Source organism: Nuphar pumila, chromosome 8 (assembly GCF_984573655.1).
Source record: "Nuphar pumila chromosome 8, dmNupPumi1.hap1.1, whole genome shotgun sequence".
In the NCBI taxonomy this organism is placed as follows: Eukaryota; Viridiplantae; Streptophyta; class Magnoliopsida; order Nymphaeales; family Nymphaeaceae; genus Nuphar; species Nuphar pumila.
In genome coordinates this window covers 127,662,082-127,686,403 of record NC_143256.1, presented here as the reverse complement: position 1 = coordinate 127,686,403, position 24,322 = coordinate 127,662,082, and the positions used below count along the sequence as shown (strand labels likewise).

Sequence of the window (24,322 nt, the reverse complement as noted above, 5' to 3'; positions counted from 1 at the left end):
GAACTATTTTCATGGCATTATTCATATTCCCATTACCCCCATAAGCTTAGCAAAGATTGATGTTACAAGGCATGTCCAAGACTTCTAAACTCCTTTGGAAGTCTCTTGTTCATTTAAATTCATAACTTTTTTTGGTAGAGCTTCAAGAGGAAGTATTGTCTAACCTATTTCTCCCATCTGACAAAGTGAACCCCAACTTTGTGCAAAGAGTGTTTTATGTGTAAACCATAATTTCCCAAACTCATGATCCTTCATGTCAAAGTTCATGGTTAAGAAAATAATAAAAATATGATAATCTACCCTGTGGATATGGTATCTCTATACATACACAAACACTTCTTTCCTTGGAGGTGCAAAAAATGCTACTCTTGCATAGGCAAATAAATCAGCTCTAGTAGTTGTAGGATTGCAATGGGTTTCACTATCAGCTAGAGTTTCCTGTATTATCAGTGATTAGAGCTCACGGTGGCATGGGAAAGTCTTCCATTTTCCATTGAAATACCTGCTAATTTAGAAGATGAGGAAAATATTCATTCCCAAGGTCTTCTGACTGTACATTGTATGATCTTCATCTTATTCAGCACCTTTCAACTCTTCCCTATGGAGTTTGTGGCTCTAGATGGAGGTTAGACAAATTACTCTTGTCTCAATCAGTGGGATGATAGTATGATGCCAGCTAACATCCTTTCAATGATTGTGCCCATGCTAGCATAACTTTCAGCTTGTGCCTGTCAATTAGTTGGTGTTCCCCTCTGTTAGATTTAGGATTCCTGATATTTTTGCAGGGAGAGAAAGAAGACAAGAGAGTATTGGGTCTAAATGCACACGATTCCCAAACTGGAAAAATCGTGCCTCTTTCTTTTCTTTTATAACTGAAACTGTAGTAATAAGATACATTCCAAAAATACCCATGGTGACATATGATACAAAGGAATTTTAATAAGGGGTATTTAAGACAAAAGAAATAAATAATAATATACAATTAAAGATAGATCGATCCAGATCCAGATCCATCTATCCACCCGACTCACACTAATAGCCTCCCTCAAGTTGAACATGTTTATCGACCATGGACAACTTGCCTCTCAAATACCAAAATCTTCGCTTCGTGAGGCCCTTGGTAAACAAATCAGCCACTTGTTCTTCAATCTTCACATATCTTGTCTCTATCTCTTGATCTTCAACTTTCTGTCGGATGAAATGCTGATCAATTTCAAAATGTGTTGTTTTTCAATGTTGAATAGGATTTAACGAGATATTGATAGATCCTTGATTGTCACATAATAATAGGGATTTGGGTACGGTTTCTCCCAAATCGTATAACAAATGTCTAATTCAAGTCAATTCAGCAGTAACGACAACCATGGAACGATACTCTGCTTCTCTACTAGATCTCGCTATAGCTTTCTGCTTCTGATAACTCTATGAGAAAGAATTTTCTCAATAAAAATGCAGTATCCCGACACGAATCTTCTCTCATCAGGATCACCAGCCCATTCAACGTCTGAATATGCCATAACCATCATCAAAGCTTTATCTGCAATCATTTTTTCTGTAAATCAAACCATCTCTTGCAGTCCCCTTTAAATATCCTAGGATTCTTTTCATAGCCTCCATGTGTGGCAGCCTAGGCTGGTGCATGAACTGAGATACCTGATTGACAACAAATACAATGTCCGGACGAGTAAATGTGAGATACTGCAACATACCAACTATACTCCTATATTTGGTCGGATCGCAATATAGTTCTCCTTCTCTAATACTCAATCCTTGGTGGATAGGAACAAAGGTGGTAACTGATTTACATTTCTTCATCCCTGTCTTGTCAAGGAGATCCATAGTATATTTATGCCTTAAGAATAAGAGAATCATCTTTTCGGTCCACCTCTATATCATGAAAACACCTCAACAGTCCAAGGTCATTTATCTTAAACTGTTTATTTAAAAAGTCATTCACCTCTTTAATATGCTCATTACAACTGCCGATAACAATTATGTCATCAATGTAAATAAGAAGTAGAGTGACAAAGTTGTTACCTTTGTAGATGAAGAGTGAATGATCTAGCGGAGAACGAAGAAAACCATAACTTTGGATTGCAAGGAAAAAACTGTTAAACCAAGATCTTGAAGCTTGTTTCAACCCATAAATGGTTCTCTTTAACTTGTGAACATAAGCCTTCAGATTATTCACACTATATCCTGGTGGATGCTTCGTATAGACTTCTTCCTTCAGATGCCCATCCAAAAAAGCAATTTTCACATCCAATTGACTCAATTTTCACCCATGACCAACGACTAAGTACAAAATAATACAAATGATACCTATTTTAACCATGAGACTAAAAGTCTCATCATAATCATGTCCATACTCCTACGTGAATCCTTTTGCTACCAACCTCACTTTGTATCTCTCAATAGTACCATTAGGCTTATATTTTATTTTACACACCCATTTGAGCAAGCTACATTCTTATCAGGTGGTCTTTTCACTATCTCTCAAGTTTGACATTCATTTAAAGCCTCAATTTCTTCATTCATGGGCTCTATCCATCTATTGGATTGCATTGTATGCTGAAACGTTGTAGGTTCCTGCTGTCTTTCAATCTAAGTGAGGAATAATTGAAAATCTATGCTGAAGTTCACCCACCTTTCAATTGGGTGTCTTACTTTGCTTGACTTTCTCATCAGCTCGAGTTGATTCCTATGATCTGATTGTGGCTGTTGATCCTTGTTGGGCCTTGTGTAAACACAACCCTCTTTAAATCTGCCTGAGTTTACCTCTTCACTGTCAAAATCAACCTCTATGTTAACTCCGGGTGTTTCATTCTCTAATCCATTGTCATGGACTTGATAAAAAATGGAATTGGGCTGCTACATTTCGTGATTCTGAAAATAAATCATCATCTAGCCAGGGCTGATATACTTCAACATTAGTGTTATCTTGTAAAACATGATTGTTGCACATATCAACAGAAAAATTATACTCATCAAATACAACATTTCTGGAGATTTTGATCTTTCCTGACTTAGGATCGTAGCATCGATAATCCTTATAATCATTGGCATATCCAACAAAGCGACATATTCAAGCCTTATCCTGAAATTTATTTCTTAACTGGCTGTCCACGTGAACATAACATACACAACCAAATACCTTTAACTAATTATAATTTGGATGCTTCCCAAATAACGTGAAGTAAGGGGAGTTATTTTGCAAAGCTTCATGGGCAATATGTTTATGATGTGAACAACTGTATGAAATGCTTCGGTCCACAATTTTATGGAAATCTTACTTGCATGAATCATAGACAATGCACTCTTCACAACATGATAATGCTTTTTTTGGCAATACCATTTTGTTCAGGTGTATGCAGGCACTAAACCCTTCTATTAATCCCATTATTTCGTAAGAAATCAATAAATTCCTTTGATAAGTATTCACCATAATTGTCACACTGAAAATTTAGAATATTCAAGGAAAATTGTGTAGAAACATAGGTACAAAACTTTTGAAACACGCTAAACACTTCAAATTTATGTTTTAAGAAGAATATCCAAGTATAACGAGAATAATCATCAATGAATGAAACATAATATTTACTTCAAGAGAAAAAAATAAGTGGGGATGATCCCCAAACATCAGAGTGAATGATTTCAAATGGTCTCAAAGCTCTTTTATTATATGAATTAAATGGAAGAACATGACTTTTGCATACTTGACAACTAGAACATAAAACATCACTAGACTCTTAATCCAAGACTGATTTAGGCAATATTTTATTAGAAACTAATCTCTCAATAAAGACTTGACCATAATGACCTAACCTAGTATGCCAAACATTTGGCTGACCAGACTCTGAAATACTGAAGACACACGCAGAGGGCTCAGGCTTCGAACGACTATCCAGCTTAAGTCGGGCACTGAAGGGATCTTCTCTGAAGACGTACATGTTGTCACATCTTTCTCCTTCAGTGATTGTCTTCCTCGTTTGAAGATCCTTTACATACACAGAAGATGGGGTAAACTCAATGTAAGAATTGGTATCATCAACAAGTTTAGAAACAATGACTATATTCTTTTCAATGTTAGGATAACACAATACATTGGACAAGTGGATAGGACGGGATTTAGACAGAGAAATAAGGGCATTTCCAGAATGTGTGATGGGGTGACGACTACTATCTATTAAAATTATAATCTCATATGTAAATACCCCATTATATGTAATCTTTATTTTCAGTTTTTTTTATTTTCAGTTTAGTTACAATAGGATAGGATAGTTAGTTTTCAACTTTAGTTTCTTTTTATATATTTCTTTGGACTGCTATTATACCTTTTGCTTTTTGACCAAGTCAAAAAGCAAAGTCTAAAAGAGACGTTGGACACTCCAACGACTCTATTTAGAGCTGTTGGAGAGTCCAACATCTCTCCCTAGCTCTCACTTTATAAGTAGAAATATGGGGTAATGCCGCATTGTATTTTATCTTTTTTGGCTGTGGGTTTTATCCCACATGAATGGAATTTGTTCTTCACTTTTCCTTTTGTGATTTCTCTCTTGAGTGTTTTGTGTGTGAACTGTGAACCCTAGTGGTTCTTGAGTGCTTGCTTTGTGTGTGAACCTTTATGGTTCTTGAGAGAGTTTATTCGTGAAGAAGCATTTGAAGTTTGGTTGTGGATTCCATTTCCTTACATGGTATCAGAGTCGTTGGTTTGATCAATCACGTTCTTTTGGTACATTGGGAGGCATGCCATTGGAGTTTTTTTTGAAGAAGGCTATTTTTCTTTGAGGTTGTGATCGTGTGGAGGCTAGAAGGCTTGGAGGAATACTTGTACTCGCCATTTGTGGTAGAGTATTTTTTTCTCTACCTTCTCTTGTCAATTCTTTCTTCTTCTTCTCATATTGTAAAATGAATGACAATGCTAATGTCACCATTAAGCCCATCAAGCTCAATGATTCTAATTATGTTACATGGGCTTCAATCATGAAGCATTTAATATTGAGAAAAAGCTTATGGGGATTGGTAGATGGTACCGATGTGAAACCTACTTTAATCCTCACTAAAGATGAAGGGGAAAGAGAAATACTCTCACAGAGGTAGAAATAATCAAGGCCATCTCCACTTACGAAAAAAAGTGAAAGGAATGGAGAATGGGTCATGCCAAGATCATGTCTTGGCTTATTACCAGTGTCTACATAAATAAGTGCTCAAGTCTTGCAAAATTTGAGCATGCAAATGATGCATGAGACTACCTTAGGAGAATGTACTCTCTTAAGGATATTGCACATGTGTGCAATTTGCAAATTAAAGTTAGAAATATGGTTTAAGGCGATAAGAGCATCAGGGAGTACTATAATGGCTTGTCGGAACTATGGGAAGAGTTAGCTCTTCTTGAACCAAAGTGGCATTGTCCACAAGATATTGAACTCTGCCAAAACCAAATCAATGCAGAACATTTTTTCCAATTTATTAGTGGATTAAGATCAGAATTTGAATCCACTAAGTTTATTCTTCTTCATCGGGGAAAAGTGCTTTCGATTGAAGACATAATAGAGGAATTAAGTATGGAAGAAAATAGACTCAAAAGAATCTCCAAAAGTGACGACGACTCAGTTCTAGCCGTCTCAAAACCATGAAATTATGGTAGAACCTACAAACCCCCTAACTAGGAAGGGGAAATGATGAAAAACAAGGAAATGATTTTGAGAGAAGAAAAATCATTTGTTACTATTGTTGTGAACCTGAACATGTGAAAACTCATTGTCCAAAATTGAAGAAACCTTATTAGAAAAATGTTGCCTTCGTCGGACCACCACAAGAATCAAGCGAACCTTCCATTGGAAGTATGTCTCTTGCACAATTGGTGAAAGCACTTGGACCTCTACTCAAGAGAGCATCCTCATCTACGAGAGCTGCAGTCTCTTTAGTCAACACCTTAGATCCAGGTAAACCTCTATGGCTTCTTGACTCAGGTGCTTCCTTTCATATGATTTCAAATGCTGAAATATTATCCAAATGTCATAACTGAAACAGGTCTAAAGTTTTTACTATTGATGGAACACCACTAGAAATTGAGGCAATAGGGAATTTTGAAAAGCTTTCTCAAAACTCAAAAGGATTTTATATTCCACAAATCAGGTATATTCCCAAACTAAACCTCAATCTCTTGGCGGTTTCACAGTTATCTAACCATGTATATAACATTTTCTTCTCCTCTCGTGGTTGTCAAGTGCAGGATCACCAGTCAGGGAAGTTGATTGGGGAAGACCATAAAGGAGGAGGCCTATACTACAAGGATTTTTTTGAAATTCCCAAGAATACGTTTTGTTGTAATATTTAGAAAATAGACTTGGATCTATGGTACAAGAGACTTGGTCACCCAAGCATATCCAAGATTCATTTCCTTTCAAATATGGAAAACTTTTGTAATTCTGAGACATTTAAATGTGAAAAATGTATTCTTGGAAAAATGAAGAGATTACCCTTTCAAGAAATAAATTTTGTCTCTTCTCAGCCTCTTGAGTTAATACATTCAGATGTATGGGGTCTTGCACCTATCATATCAGAAGGAGGTTTTTCATACTATGTCATTTTTATAGATGATTTTACAAGGCATACTTGGATTTATTTTCTCAAACATAAATTCAAAGTATTTTTACATTTTCAAATATTTCATAAACTGGTTAAAAATCAATTTAAGAATGAAATCTTTATCTTTCGCACCGATTCAGGGGGAGAGTATCCGTCAAAAGAATTTAATGATTATTTGAATTTACATGGTATTTCACATCAAAGATCATGCCCATATACCACACAACAAAATGGTTTAGCAGAAAGAAAACATAGGCATATTATAGAAACAACAAGAACTTTACTCATTACACATCAAGTGCCAATTTTTTTTGGTCTGAGGCCACCCTAACCGCAATATATCTCATTAATAGAATGCCATTATCTTTGCTAAACAATATTTCACCCGTTGAAAAACTTTTTAAACAAACTCCATATTATTTAAGGTTAAGGGTATTTGGCTGCAAATGTTTTGTTTTCTTAAAAAAAAATGACAAACTCTCACCCCGTGCCATTCCATGTGCATTTCTTGGTTATGCTAGCAACCAAAAAGGTTATAAATGCCTTGATCTTAAAACTAGAAAGCTATATGTATCGCGAAATGTATTCTTTTTAGAAAATAAAAGTTTTTTTGAAATTAAAGACTCTAGAGAAATTGATGAATAATTTTTTTATTGGACTTAGTTTCAGAGATTAATAAAGAAGAAATTGATCAAGAATATCAAAATGATATAATAAGTATTGAATCCCATCCAGATTGCATTCAATACTTCAGACGAGGTAATCTAGAGCAACCTTGTGCTATAGAAAAATATACTAAAATTTAGGATCATACTGAAACAAGAAGATCATCTAGGGTATCAAAAGTGCCCGAAAAGTTTGTATCCTATGAGTCTTTTTCACCAAAGTATCCTATGAGCCTTATTACATTCCTACATAAAACCTTCTAATTATGATACTGCAAAAGAACATTCAGAATGTGTTGAAGCCATGACAACAGAATTGAGTGCCTTAGAAAAGGCAAATACGTGGACTATTCAAGATATTCCACCAGGAAAGAAACCAATAAGATGTCGTTGGGTATATAAGGTTAAAACCAAGAGTGACAACACTCTTGAACGATTTAAAGCTCGACTAGTTGCCAAAGGGTATTCCCAAGAATATGGAATAGAATATGAAGAAACTTTTGCTCTTGTTGCTCGTATGACACCAGTCAGAAACTTAATTGCCTTAACTTCCATAAAGAGGTGGTCCATATTTCAGATGGATGTCAAAAATGCATTTCTAAATGAAAGTCTAGCTGAAGAGGTCTATATGGAACCACCACCTGACATTAAGATTTCTCAAGGAAAAACTCTTCGCTTATATAAGGTTTTGTATGGACTTAAACAAGCTCCAAAGGCTTGGTATGATAAATTCAGTCAAGTTATGTTTGATTTTGGTTTTCAATTTTGTCTTACTCACACAACATTGTTTATTAAGAAATCTAATGTAGGTATTATTATTTTTCTGCTCTATGTGGACGACATGATCATTACTGGAAGTGATAAACAAGGAGTTGACAATATCAAAAAATTTCTCAAAAACAATTTTGAAATGAGTGACTTAGGTTTCTTAAATTTTTTTCTTGGAATCGAAATGGCCTACTCCCTTAAAGGTTATCTACTGACTCAAGCTAAATTTGCCCTTGATATTATTGACAGGTCAAGGATCACAAATGAAAAACGTGTTGACACTCCTGAAGTTGTAAATATCAAAATGAAGATTGATGATCTATGTCACATGGGTGCGGGTGAGAGGATGCGACACTTTAAAAAAACATGGGTGCGGGGGTGCTGCAAAAAAATAAAAATCGAACCCGGGTCGGATTCAGATTTGACCTGGATCCAAACCTGTGCTTATTTAAAGCACGCAGGGAGAAACCCTCCCCCACGCGGAAGCAGATCAGGTCAGGCTGAACATGAGCGTTTTTGCTCATGCACACATCATGGCCGTCTGTTTGCATTTTGGATGAATGCCATGTGGTTTGTTGACTTTTTAGCTTTTTAAAATGTAAATCGGATGGCAAGAGCAAAAATGCTCATGTTCACCTGATCTGCTTCCCCCTCCCCATGCTGCTCACTCTCTCTCCTCTCTCTCTTTCTCCCCCCGCCGCAGGCTCCCTCTCTCCCGTTCGTTTTTCGGCCACCTGACGCCGGCAAGCCCCACGTCTGACAAGCTACCCGATGCCGGTCCTTCCTGTGACGCCGACAAGCCCCTCCGACCCCCTTTTAGGTGAGCTCCCTCTCGCCTCTCTTCTTCTTCTTCAGGCGAGCCTCCCTCGATGTCATTTTTTTTTACATAAATGACCCTGTGTGCGTTGACCACACCCAGGGTCGGGTTGACCGCACCAGGTGCCGCACCCGCATGCACACCCGCATCGCATCGACACAGGTGCGTCACCTGGTTAGCCGAATCCCTGTGACATAGTTGATGATGAAGAACCATTTGAGAACCCAACACCCTATAGACAACTTGCTGGGGCATTGCCTTACCTTTCCATCACAAGACCTGACATTGCACATGATATTCATACTGCAAGTCAATTCCAGCATGCTCTTGCCATTGTTCATATGGGAGTTGTGTTACACATTATTAGATATATTAAAACTTCTATTTTTAGAGGATTGTTTTTGTCTGCTTCTTCCTCATTAGAACTAACTGCTTATAGTGATGCAGATTGGGGAGATGATCCAAATGATCGACACTCAACTACTGGGCTTTGTGTGTTTTTAAGAGAATCATTGGTCTCTTGGAGATGTAAGAAGTAACAAAATGTTTCTTTTTCGTCCACTGAAGTTGAATACAGAGTCTTGCTTACAACCACCATGAAAGTATTCTGGTTGAGGCGACTACTTCAAGATATGGGTGTTGGGAGTACAAGAGCATCACAACTATGTTGTGACAATAAAAGTTCTATTTACATTGCCAACAATCAGGCATTCTACGAACGGACCAAGCATATTGAAATGGATTGTCACTACGTGCGTGAGAAATTTCTACAAGGCACCATTGATCTTCCATATGTCTCTTCAGAATTTCAACTGGCGGATTTCTTTACCAAACCTCTCGTTGATCCTTGCTTCCACTTTCTCTTGGACAAACTTTCGGTTGTTCAACCGTAAGTTTGAGGGGGAGTGTTAAAATTATAATCTCATATGTAAATACCCCATCATATGTAATATTTATTTTCAGTTTAGTTACAATAGGATAGGATGGTTAGTTTTCAACTTTAGTTTCTTTTTATATATTTTTTTGGACTGTTATTAGACCTTAAGCAAAGTCTAAAAGAGACGTTGGACACTGCAACGGCTCTATTTAGAGTTGTTGTAGAGTCCAACGTCTCTCCCTGGCTCTCACATTGTATTTTATCTTTTTTGCTGTGGGTTTTATCCCACATGAATGGAATTTGTTCTTCACTTTTCCTTTTGTGATTTCTCTCTTGAGTGTTTTGTGTGTGAACCCTAGTGGTTCTTGAGTGCTTGCTTTGTGTGTGAACCTTTATGGTTATTGAGAGAGTTTATTCGTGAAGAATAATTTGAAGTTTGGTTGTGGACTCCATTTCCTTACACTATCTCCAGTAATAATATTTACTTCTACCAGAATAAGGAATTAATTTAGAGAATTTACCTGCATCACTTGTAACATGACTTGTAACATTGTTGCATGTGGTGATCAACATTATGATGCTCAAATGCTTCTTCTACCCTTAGGAAAATTGTACTCATCAGGTATTCCATCAGGCTAAGCTTGACACTGAGAAAGGTTAATCTTGTATCCGTTTATGTGGTGTGGGATGTTAACAGTATTTGTTCTTATACACTCTTTACAGAAAAACTAGTTATTTTTTCATTTTTTGATGTTGAATTGCATTTGCTTCTCTGTTGCAAGTGTAATCTTAAAGCATTGCTTATTTATAGACAGTTGATTGGGAGATTACTGAACTTAAATGTTTATTCAAGCTCGGTTTACTAGCAAGAATTTGCATCTTTATCTGACCAGTTTCTTCCCTTTGTTTTATTGCTTTTGAATACTAGGATATTATGGTTAGGTACAATCGAATGAAGGGGAGGCCTACACTTTGGGTTCCTGGCACTGACCATGCTGGTATTGCAACTCAGGTAGCTACTGGCTTCTGATTCATTGTTACACACACAAATCTCTCTCTCCCTCTTTATCTATCTATGTGTGTGTGTGTGTGTGTGTGTGTGTGTGTGTGTGTGTGTGTGTGTGTGTGTGTGTGTGTTGGGAACATGCAAAATGGATCGAATGGGTTTTCCGGCACATTTTTTGCAATCCTGACCCTATAGATGTGTTAGATATGGTCGATTTGCTAGGGATTGACTCCTGGATCATGTTTTCTTGATGGGAAATTGTTTTTTGTGCCTTGAAAATTTATGAAAGTTTTGGGATGTTGATTTTCAAACCCTACAAAAATCCTGCCACATTGGAATCAGATGATCCAAGAACCAATCCCTATGAAATCAAGCCCGTAGACCACATCTGTATGGCCATAATGAAAAAATGACCTTGAAAACCCATTTTGTATATTTTGTTTTGTAGGTTTCTATATATATATACATCCTTTCTACTACATGAATGTTATATGTATGTAACTGTGCATATAACAAAACATTCATAAATACATGCATAACATTTGCATATGCACATACACCACTATCTATTACTAGCTGCATTTGTTTTATCTTTCTATTTCTTTTGTTGGAATTATTTGTAAATCTTGGGCAGAAGTAGCCCGTATCTGATGTTGCAAAGTTTCTGCAAATTGTTAGAGATTTGAAAGAGAAAAGGATATTTTTATTGCTTGAAGTTCCTTTATCTGAGGTAGTAGGGGTCAGGTTTGGTGATACTCATTGTTTTCTCTTTTCTGTATCCAGATAATATGTAGTTGCCGTGGCATTCTGTTCCTTTTCTCATGTTTCTTAGATTTCTTTTGTGTACATAGTAACTTAATCTGTACAATAGTAGATTATTTTGCCATTGTTGCACTTTCGTGAGTTTGCTTTGCATGCAACATGTGCTATACCTCCTATTGAGGCCGATCCATTATTTTTTGCCCCCCTCTTTGAGTTTTTTTTCTTGCTCTTTTTTCTAGTGAAGCTCTCTCTCTCTCTCTCGCACAATATTCTATTTAAAATTTTCTCCCATTTTGACATTTATTCTTAGACGTTCTTACTTTCTGGGAGTTTACAAATGTTCTGCCATTTTTAGGGGTCATTAGAGCTTCTTCTCTTTCATGCATGTTTACAAGAATAAAAAGAGAACAATGGATAGGCACATATTGGTACCTGGTGCATTTCCTCCATTGTTGGTGGGAAAGGTGGAGAGGGTAAAACGAACATGGTTAAAGAAGAAAATGAGAAAAAAACCAAGAAAATAAAAAGAAAAATAAGAAACATGTATTTCCATTGCTAAAAAAAGTAAGAAACAACATGTATTTCCATTGCTACTGGGTAACATTGGCTTCCTCAGTTCCTTGTCTCATACCTTCTTTCATCATGGGATGATACACATACACATATATGCATTATGAATGTTTTCTCTTCACCAAGTATCACGTTTATCACTTGCTATTTGCTTGATAAATTATGGCCTTGTGCAGTCCTCTTCCTTACATCTGGCTTTTCAATATAAAATGATCAAAGTCTTTTCATATCTACCATTTTCCCACTCAGTCTAAAGTTGTGATGTAGGATAACTTCGGTCGCAACCCTTGCTGTTAGAACTTCTAAGTATCTTCGAGGCATCATAAAACAGGGTTTCCAGATTTGTTTATATTTATAGTTAAGACATTGGCATGCTACAATATGTTGGGCTTGTATCTTATATTTATACTGCTGACAATTTCAGTTGGTGGTTGAACGAATGCTGGCATCTGAAGGTATAAAAAGGACAGATCTAAGTAGAGAAGAGTTCACGAACAAGGTTTGGGAGTGGAAGAAAAAGTATGTTCTCTTTTTATGTTGCCAATACATTGTTTTCTTTTGGTCTTTGAAATTCAGGTTCCTGTCTTTGCCTCCTCAAAAAAAAATATTTTTTTTCAAATTCGAAAAAATTTAGCCCGCCCTTGCTATTGTTTCAGATCTTTCCCAAATATGACAACATTTGTATGATATGTTGTTGCAGTGAAACCTAGAAAAATGTGGATTCAATGGGTGATGTATTAGTGCTTCACTTGTTATTGGGTGTTTGATGGTGGTCAATATTGGATTTTCAGTTGCTAATACATACATACATATTCTATGCATAAAAATAGATTGGTAGCAGTTGTAATCTAGTGGAGTGTTATGTGATAAACAAATGGCTGTACGAGGAAAATATATTAGTTCATTACTGCTATAAAACTGGTGCTATTACATGGTGCTGAGTATCAGACAACCAAAAAGCAGTAGGAAGACAAGGTGCATGTTGCTGAAGTGCATAATTTAATATGGATGTTTGGAGTTAAAAGAATGATAATGAATATATGAGAATGTTAGAAGTACAGTGAACAAGTGGAAAAAAACAGAGAATGTCACTTACAATGATTTGGACTTTGGACATGTTTTATGGAGGCCTTTCACAAAGTCAATAAAAGACTGACACAGCATCAAGAAAAGATTAAGAAAATAAGAAAACTGTTGAAGATTTGCAGAGTGGCAGTTAGAGGTGATATGAAAAATTGTAAGGTGACTGAGGTTGCAGCTCTAAATAGGAGAAAATAGAGAAACAAGACTTACAAAACCAGCCTGATGTAGTTGGGAGAAAACTTCAGGATGATGAATGATGATGATATATGCATGCACAAGTGAGGGAGAGATTGGGTTTTCTGACACACATTAGGACTCTGACCTGTACCTATCGCTACTCAAATAAGTTTTGAAGTTGTTCCTTAATGGGATAAGATCATATCTGGGTCTGCCTTTAACCAAACCTTCCTTTCTAATATGTTCTGTGGTGCATTATGCTTGCGGTGCTATTTAATTGATCTCATGTATTATTTATAATTCGTCTCAGTTAATCTACATCTTTTATAGTATATCTTCAGTAGTTGTTTAATATTGTTGTTTCTTTCTTCCTTTATCTATACATGTGTGTGTTCTGTGCACGTGCGTGCGTAAATGTTTGTTTTCATTAGTTTCCTTTCCTGTGATGTTCTCATGTTTTATTATATGGATTCACTTTTCCTATTAATCTCTTACATATTATTGTCCCAGATTTTGTTGGTTTAACTCATGATTTTTCAATATTGATACAGTATCATCTGATATTTATGTACCTTGGATGATGGATTTCTTTTTTACAACATTACACAGCATATCCTTTCAAAGAGCATCACACAGCATATTGAATTCTGTTCTTTGTTGGATCACTATTGGAAAATCAGCATTTAGGAACTATAGATGACAGAGCCACTGAGGTGCCACACAACTAGTATGTGCTTGATTTGGGTACTTGGTTTTGATTTTTGACTGAGAAGTATACTTGCTGAATACTTTCCACTTGTAAGTCAATGGTGCTTCCATTATTCCATCTTCCATAAATGTGCTTTTTCTGGTCTCTTTGATAGGTATGGTGGAGCTATTACAAGTCAGATAAGAAGACTGGGTGCATCGTGTGACTGGACCCGGGAACACTTCACCCTGGATGATCAGCTAAGTCGTAAGACTGTTTTCTAACCAATTTTTTTCTATGAAGAATATTCATAATAGAGATGCCAAGTTTCTAGTCATACATAGATGCATTCGTGCTACTTGATGCCAAGAAAAGGTGGAAGGTTTATGGTGACATGATGAACCAGTGAGCTGCATGTTCTCTTCATGCAGAGAATTTTCTTTTGTTTACTTGTTGCCATGTCAAAATCATCTAATTGTTGAAAAATAATCATCATATTGCCAAGTACCCTGGATTACCTTTTCTTGAGTTTAAGTGGGAGGATCTGTGCTACTTCTAAGCAGCCATTAGACTTAAACAGATGGCTGAGGACGGGAGTATGCATTTGAGAGCACCTTGGCATTCATATCATGTATAACTGTATCTACCTATATGTATGTGGTCTGTCTATATTTTATATATTTAAGATCCATGATAGTTGTATCATGTTTTGAGACTCTTTTTTGATTGTTGCAGGGGCTGTGGTGGATGCATTCATTAGGCTGCACGAAAAGGGCTTAATCTATCAAGGTTGTGCATGTCACTCAGAACTTGAGTAAATCACCTTAGTTAACTTAAAAGTTTTCATTTATACAGGGGGTTTGGCATGATAGCTGCTTAGGTCAAGTCACACTATTTTAACCAGGGTTTTCAAGTCCGAGCTTAACTTGGCTATCAGGATGTAGGGATTGCAGATATGCAACAAAATGGATGCTTGTTACTCAGACGAACTTGTTATTCCAAATATGGTGGAATGCATCATATGATATTGCATTCTCTATATCAGAAAAACCAGTGATACTTTTTTCATTGAGCAAAGCTAGACTGTTTAGGCCGACTATGGCTTATTCGCCCCATATTGGGCTTGTTCTGCACTTTAATTAGGACAATGATGCTTTGACTCACAGTCAAGTCATAGCATTTTTTCAAGTGAAAGTTTCTTTTTGTAGTTAGTGAAGTCATATGTAGGTTTTTGTTGAGTGGGTGCATGGGTTGTTCGCCTATCATTTGAATATCTTCATCAGGTATGGTAAGACTAAAATAATGTTCTTTTTTTCTGTAAATATTTGGAAGTGCCCTTGTTGGTGCCACCGGCTACTACAAGGTACTTTTAGTGAATGTGTAACATGCTGCAAACCATAGGCAGTGACAAACTGTATGAAAACTCCATACAAGTTGTCTGTGTGAACAACATTTAGTGGATGCTAATGGGTTTATATTATTTTTTCCTTACGATTTTTAGAAATACAATGTTGGTCCCTTGTATTAGTTGGCAATGGTAAGGGCATTCAGAAAAATCAGAAGAGTTTATGTCACTTTTACTGATTTGCACTGTACATCACCAGAGACTATTAGAAAAACTTCCCCACATTTTTATGCTTCTTGTTCTCCATTTGGATTTGTTTTGGATAACAATGTCTGATTTGGAAGGACATTTGAGTTATGGTGATCATATAATGTTTCTTAAGTAACTTTTTCAATCACTGTATGCAACAAGTTATGCTGTGCATTTGTAACTCTAATTTTTTCTTTCATTTTAGGGTCATACATGGTCAACTGGTCCCCTAAACTTCAAACGGCTGTCTCTGATTTGGTATGTTTTGTAGTTATATTGATTTCTAATGGTTCGTTATTTGCTCTATTTATGTAACTGAATTTCATAGCTGAACTTCTCTAATAATGCAAATGGTTTTCTACTGAGTACATGTTTGGCCATACACAATGGAGAGCATAATGCTTGTTGATTGACCTCAGTGTTTTCGTGAATGGTGCCTGTGGCTTGCATTTCCTTGCTTTTAGTTCAGTTACATAACTTATGTTTGTGATGATTTGTTTGAAGATTAACAATTTTTGACTTCTCAAATATCAATTTGTATGTTATATTATCAATATATGAGCTTTTAGCATTTTTCTGTTTTCATTTGAAAGCTGTTTACTGATGTTGAGCATAAAGAAAAAGATTGTGGAAATCTTTGAAAATCTCAAATATGGTCCATGTTTCAGCCCCCCCCCTTTTGCTAGTATATAATTATGAGCTAGGGCATCTTTCTTGGAGGATTTTCTTTGTTCTGTTTTAAACATATTAAGTAAATAACATAATATTGATTTCACACTGTCTATTACTTGGAGGCTCTAACGGTTTGCTTTTCAGCTATCCTCTCTTTGTTCTTCTATATATTTTTTCTGTAACTCAGATATCCCTAGGTTCCTATGCTGGGAACTCTACATGATCTTGGGTCATATCATAACAGAGGTCAATTTTCTTTCTTTCTTGGATTTTTTCAATCAATTCATGCATTTCTTCTCAAGCCTCTCTTTTGATGTTCAAAATTTTATCTCAATTCCTATCTTATCCAAATTTCCAATGTCTCAAACCCTTTCAGAGTCTTGTGTGCAGTGCTTGTTTCCTCTAAAAAGTGGAAGCTAGTTGAATCAAGTCATTACTTGAATAATACCACTACGTTCATGTTATTTTGTGAACAATAAATAATGTCATTTCATTACCATTAACATAGTTAATGCATTTTGCAAAAGAAGGGGTGATGAAAAGGCATTGATCTGTGTTTCAAAACTCGTGTGCTTGACTTGGTGACTTGGCCAAATCAGCCTGAATCAGTTGTTTACTGGGTCATCCCAGTGAATGATCCGGAATTCACATGACTCAGCCAAGTTTGGGTATGACTTGGCTGAGTCATACATATATCTGACAGACACACGTGTGTGTACTATATAGATACAGCACATTATATGTACATAAATACATACATACATGCATAATAAATATACAATTATACATACACATTATATATTCTATATATAATTATATATGATATATAATATCATATTCATGTATATAGTATAGTCGCTCATTTTATGTATATTATGTATAAAAGGATGTATACATATATTAATGATTTAATATATAATGAACTATATATTATAATGCAAGTTATTTATAATATATAACAGGCATATTATATACATATGTTTACATATATTATATAAAACATAAAGTTGTCATGACTTGGCCGAGTCACCGAGTTCACCTGGTAAAGTCGTGAGTCATTAGGTTTTAAAACATAATTTGGTCTTCCACGTCTTTGATCAGTACTCTCTTTCCTCCTATACATGTATCCTGTTTTATTAAGGATGGTTCTGTTGTGAGTCATAATGTATGATGTGCTGTTGTACTAGTATTGGTGCTGCCCCCTTTCTGATGTAAATGTATTTATATATAGGGGCATTTATGTACATAGGAAATGGGGCAGAGGTCAAAGATTTTTGCCAACCCTTTATATTGTATCTAGATCTGACATCACTTTTGCAGTTCATGTGGTGAGTCACTTCATGAGTGCTCCTAGGTCTGGATCACCTGATTTCCGCTTGAAGTTTTTCATATCTTCCAAATTTGAAAATGTCGAACGTGGAGTGGACCCGCTAGCACTTGCAGAAGAAGCCCCTTCCATTGTTCTACAAAATGATAAGAATCTAAAAAAAAGAAACCTGTAAATTCGTCAAATAACATATCAGCAAAATATGAATTCAGCTTTTCACAAAATGACACATATATATAAATATATAATATATAATATATTACATAATAAGTAATAGTCTAAACATGCTTTTGGGCTTTTATAGAAAAATTCACAGAAGCAAATAAAAATTCAGAAAGTAATAACTATGCATATATCAACAAAATTAATCAACAAAAATTAACATGCTTTCGGACTGTAAAAGACAAAGAAAATCAACAAAATTAACTATGCATGCTTTCACAGAAAAATAGAATTCAGATTATATTGTAGAATATACATAATTACATATATATAATTGTATATACATATATATTTAATTACTCATAATGTATCAGTATAATCAACAAAATATTAATTCACAAAAACAAATATAATACTAATTCAGCATTTCACAGAAAATATAATACTAAATCAGTACATACTTGTTTAATAATTATAAGTGTGATGAATCTGTATTCTGTAGTCTCTGTCTTTTATACTTAGATACTCGTTACATAACTAGATGTTACTTAGTTGCCACTTAAATGTCAACTCTTTGATATCATAGTAACTGATGCCATTGTAATATTGTATACAAATTTTCTTTTATATATTTTTTCATTTCTATAAATAAATATAAGAAGTTAACAAAACCCAGCCAAGCCACTATGTGATTTCTGATCCTGGGTTGGATTTTCCTTGATGCCTTGTTGTGACCATAATGCCTACCTCATAAAGCTTCAACTGTGAAACTCATGTTTGGAACAAGTACGTACAGGATCCAGTTGACTGAGATGACGATAGCAAGGTCCTAAGTGAGGGTCTTGCATATCCATAAACTCATTTAGGATAACATTTAATGGGTTTTTGGTATTTTTTTGCATGCTTCTTGAGCAACTGGCAAAGGGAATGTTGTGGTCCGTCTTTCTGCTACCAATGGTTGCAGAGATTTTCCAGATCTTTTTTACCGTTTTCAAATCCTCTATTTTATCAACTATCAACAAAACAGTTTCCCTTCCTTTTAGAGATTGTCTTATTGCTTCTCTTTTTTTTGTGGATAGGTAAGATGCAGTAGGCATATCCCTACCAGTACATCAAGAATGCTGTTACAATTCCATTAAATCCAGAAACTACCCAGATGTTTTATCTTTCCAGATGCTAGTCTCCCCCAGGAAACCCAAATGTGGTACATTACAAGCAATCATGTAACAAGAGTGAGGAACCCATTCACCTTTAAATCTGGAAAAGGGTGATACCTTATTGACTGGATCCTGTTTTCCTTCTCCCTTCCAGTGAGCGATTCACAGCCCCAACAATGTCCTGTCTGGAAGGCTGAACGATTATTTGTTGATGATTTTTGAAGTAGGTCCAAAATATCAAATTATATATAAATTACATTACATAATACATGCACAGAATATTATTATATTAACTGAAATACAGTGTATAATATATATATATATATATATATATATATATATATATATATATATATATATATATATATATATATATATATATATAACTGAAACACAGAAAGAAGAATAAAAAAGGAAAAAACAAGAAAAAACAAGAAAAAACAAGAAGAAAAGAAACAAAGGAAGAAAAAACAGGAAAAAAGAAAGAAAAACAGGGAAAAAAGAAAAGAGAAGGAAAAAAGAAAAAACAGAGAGAGCGAGCAAGAGTGAGAGAGAGAGAGTGAGAAACAGGGAGAGAAGGCGAGAGAGAGAGGCGTACCTTTTTTTTCTTTTTCTTCTTATTCTTCTTGCTGCAGCAGAGAGAGAGAGAGAGAGAGAGAGAGAGAGAGAGAGAGAGAGAGAGAGAGAGAGAGAGAGAGAGGCACCGCCTTTCCCTTTTTTATATCACCTTTTTGGGAAAAAGGTTGACCAAGTGGTCAACCAAATTTAAAAAAATTAGTAAAAAAAAGCATTTCCGCCTAGGCGCTAAAAGAGGGCCCCACCACCCAAACCCAAAAGCCCAGGCGGTGACGGTGCACCTAGGTCGCTTAGGCACCGCCTTTGACAACTAAGTGTACTAGTATTGGTGCTGCCCCCCTTTCTAATGTAAATGTATTTATACTTAGGGGCATTTCTATAACATAGAAAATGAGGCAGATGTCAAAGCTTTTTGTCCTTTTATGCTCTTAGGGTTCCCGACCCTCTATGTCACATGAGTGCGGGTGCAGGTGCGGGGGTGCGGCACATTAAAAAAACTTGGGTGCAGGGGTCTGGCAAAAATCTAAATTTTTATATATATATATTATATATATATATATATATGTATAATTTTTTAGTTTTAACAGTCAACAACAGTAACACTAATGAAATAAAAAGCGATTATCATAATATCATCAAATCAATTCATCATGCATGCAATAAATCAAATTAACAATCTACAATTCTATTCTAAATCATAAAAACTAACACCACATTTAATTACCCTAAATATATTATAGAAACAATCAAATAAGTAAAGCAGAAAAGAAGTAAATTATATAGTATACTAACAAAAGAAACAAAAAATGCATAATTACATACCAAAAGTATATCCTACACAATGTATATGACGATGAGGTAATGGATCATAATAATTTTCTGCTTCATCATCAAATGTATCATAAGAAGGAAGACTGAGCTCAGATAAATCCATGTTTGTAATGTTGAAATCATGCCCTCCCTCTAAGTCACACTCTTCTGGGTTTAAATCCCAAAATTTGGATGATCCTTGTCTGCATTATTAAAAATTTTAAACAATTTGAAAATGTTAAATATAAGTATATTTAAATGAAAAAACTAAAAAATAGTCAAATAACTAAGAGAGCAAATTAATACCTGTATTTATCATTGGTTCGCAAAAGTAGTCGAAGATTTGAATAAACATATACTAAATCCTCTGCATGCTTGCTGGTGAGTTTGTTTCTCTTCATGTTGTGTATTTGAGAATATGTGCTCTAATTTCTTTCACAACATGATGAACTAGCAGACTGTGATAGCAATCTCAATGCAAGACGTTGGAGAAGAGGTGTTTCTGATCCAAATGTTGACCACCATATAATAAGATCTATATTATCCTCCTCTCTCACGAGTAATGCAACAACAACAACAACTACACCTTTATCCCAAAACAATTGGGGTCGGCGATATGAACCAAAAAAGAAAATCATTTTGGGTCTTCCACATGAATCCTTCTCCTTCAATCATTTCTATCCAACGCCATGTCCTCTGTGAGGTTCAAAGCATTCATATCCTTTCCTATCATCTCTATCCAAGTCTTCTTAGGCCTACCCCAACCTCTTTTAACTAATATATTTTCCCATTTCTCCATCCTTCTAACTGGAGCATCATTAGACCTTCGCCGAATATGTCTAAACCACCGTAAACGATTCTCTCTCATCTTATTTTCAATGGATGCAATGCCTACCTTCTTACGTATCTCCTCGTTTCAAATCTTATCTTTTATTGTATTTCCACACATCCATCTAAGCATACACATCTCAGCTACACTCATTTTTTGAATATGATGTCTCTTGGCAACCCAACATTCCGTACCATATAGTAAAGCGGGCCTAATTGTCGTCCTATAAAACTTTCCCTTCAACCGCAATGACATTCTACGATCACACAACACTCCAGTTGCACTTTTCCATTTCATCCACCCAACCTTTATCCTATGATTCACATCTCCATCAATTTCTTTATACTTTTGAATGATAGATCCCAAATATTTGAAACAGTCATCCACCAGTATTTCTTGCTCACCAAGCTTCACTAACTCCCATCACTACTTCGTTGCTTACTAAACTGACATTCCATATATTCTGTCTTACTCAATTTAAAACCTCTTGCTTCCAATGTCTGTCTCCATAATTCTAACTTAGTATTAACCCCAGCTCTAGACTCATCAATCAAAACAATATCACCAGCAAACAACATACACCACTACACATTTTCTTGAATTGATCTCGTAAGCTCATCCATCACTATAGCAAATAGGAAAGGGCTTAATGCAGATCCTTGAATTGATCTCTCACGAGTAATGCCTGTCCATATAATCTCGAAGATGCGAATTTTCCAAACTCTTGTGTGACTTGATTTAGATTATGTGATCCTGGATAAAGTCTTGTTATACACATATTTCTATGCCTTGATAGCTCTGGGTCTAAATTTGGAAGAACACGACCAATACCACACTCCTACCACTTTTTTGCATAATATTTTGGATTAAGAGAATGTGCCATGCAATGCAAATGAGTGTTGCTCTTATCTTATCTTTTAACTAAAACAAAATGAATATGGTTAAAAAATTCTGAATCATCCAATGCAGGATTTTTTCTTTCATGCTTAAAAAATATAACTTGTATTTTTTAATCATATTATCCCACATTTTATAAACTTTGTGAAGCATAGGCTCATCTTTATCAACTTCTCTCAATATTTCCCAAATAGGTTACGTAAATTGAAGGAAATATACGACTCTGTCCCAAAACTCATCATCAACATTGAATTTTTTAATTTATTTAGCCTTGACATCATCATCAGCATGATAGAATGTCCAATTTTCATTAGTCACCATGCTAACCAAAGCATTCTTCACTTTCTTAATCCTCTTCACCATCACAATGATGGACGCAAAACGTGTTTCATTGACCTTCAACAATTTTAGGTCAAAATGCCTATTAAATATAACATTAGCATGATGATGGTTGACAACAAAATTCCTTATGCTTTTGACATTTTTTTCTAATTTCTCAATCCATGAACATAGAGCATATGCTGATGAATTTTCTTCTTCTTTGGGGTTGCAGATGCTCTTGAAGGCCATATTCAAGCTTTGTGCTACACATAGAGTCCAAAAAATATGAGGATACTTACTCTCTAAAGTCAATGCTACACTTTTACAAACTAGAGCGTTGTCTGTGATGATTTGTACTACTTTCTAATCACCCATTTTTTTATTACTTCTATAAATAACCCCTTTAAATACTCAACATTTTTATATTCTCCAGATGCATCAACTGCTTTCAAGAATACTAGGTCACTAAGCGAAGAAGTGTTGAAATTGATTAGTGGATGCCTTTGAATATCTGTCCACCCATCAGAAACAATGAAAACTGTATTTTGCTCCCATGAATATTTTTTAATCTCTAGCAATCTCTCAATATTTGCCCTCTCTTCTGCAAGAAGTGTGGTTCGTAGTTTTTCTGAGCTTGGAGGTACATAGCCACTCAAATTATAATTTGCCAAAGAAGTAACTAAATCCTTCCAATAAAGATTTTTAGCTGCATTAAATGAGAATGAACTAGAATAAAAATACCTCCCTACTTTTCTATTCATCTCCTCCCTTTCATATGTATTGAATGCTGCTTGTATTGTTCATGTTCCTCTACCTCCTACATCCACTTTTCTTATTTTTGAGTATCTTCTTGGTGGCTTAAAAATGACACACTAATTGCACAAGAATCACTCATTGTTTTCTTCTTCTCATATTCTTCTTGTATTGTTTTCGCATTGCCTCATCAACTCTTCTGCATTCTGAAATGCCAAGTCCTGGTATCTTCAATAAATGAGCCTTAACTCTTGTGTAAGACCCAACAAAATTTCTTTCACAGAGCTTGCATCAAAATCTCTTGTTTCCACCACCTCCTCCAGTTTTTACAAGCTTATCTACGTGTACCCATAGTGGCCCTCCATCATCACTCCCACTACAACTATCAGCAACACTAGCAGCAGAACTCACATGTGGGGATAAGGATGACACAAGTCCTTTCCCTTTATCTTTCATTTTTGTCCTGAAAACAAAAAAAAATATTAAAATAAATTATGCACACAATCAAGATTTATAATATTGAGTGCGAGGTTAATAACATATATAATAAGTTCTAAAAACTCTAGTAGTAGTACATATAAATAAATACTGAAAGGTACGGGAAACATATATAACAATGACATTAATCATTAATGCAAAATGAACACTTCTAAGCATGGGATTATATATATATATATATATATATATATATATATATATATATATATATATATATATATATATATATAAAGTGTAGAGTCTGCACTCTGGAGACATATTTTTTTACTTAACATGCATTGAATTAGGTATCTTTAGTTTTATGTTTAAATGAGTTTCTAAAGAGATCCAATTAAAATTAAACTTTGTCATGAAAAATCAAAACTCGGGTGGATCTGATATAAAATTTCACAAACTATACTCGGATCTATGTATTAATCTGACCTTTGGGCCTGAAACTCGAGTCTTAACGGGGTCTTCTTACTTATCATCGTACCTGGACCCTTAATACGGGTTAGGTCCAAATAAACCAGACTCGTTGACCCCACCTTGCGCTAGAACCCTAAACCCCAAGGTCACCTGCAGCCTCGACCCCAAGGTCACCTGCAACCTCGACCCCAAGGTCACCGACAACCTCGACCCCAAGGTCACCGACAACCTTGACCCCAAGGTCACCGACAACCTCGTCGTTTGCATCGACCGCACCACCAACCTCGTCAAGTCCCAGTAGGAAAGAGAGACAG

At 35.5% G+C, this 24,322-nt stretch overlaps 1 protein-coding gene across 2 annotated transcripts in view; it reads left to right on the top strand.

The window, feature by feature from the left end:
- Positions 1 to 24,322, top strand: part of EMB2247 (protein EMBRYO DEFECTIVE 2247) — a 113,998-nt gene that overhangs the window by 2,783 nt on the left and 86,893 nt on the right. For both annotated transcript variants that reach the window (XM_090016737.1, XM_090016736.1), the window contains exons 4-8: positions 10,647 to 10,730; positions 12,481 to 12,575; positions 14,180 to 14,271; positions 14,740 to 14,793; positions 15,804 to 15,856. In XM_090016737.1, the coding sequence (XP_089872863.1) occupies positions 10,647 to 10,730; positions 12,481 to 12,575; positions 14,180 to 14,271; positions 14,740 to 14,793; positions 15,804 to 15,856 (378 nt within the window). The remainder of the gene's footprint in view (positions 1 to 10,646; positions 10,731 to 12,480; positions 12,576 to 14,179; positions 14,272 to 14,739; positions 14,794 to 15,803; positions 15,857 to 24,322) is intronic.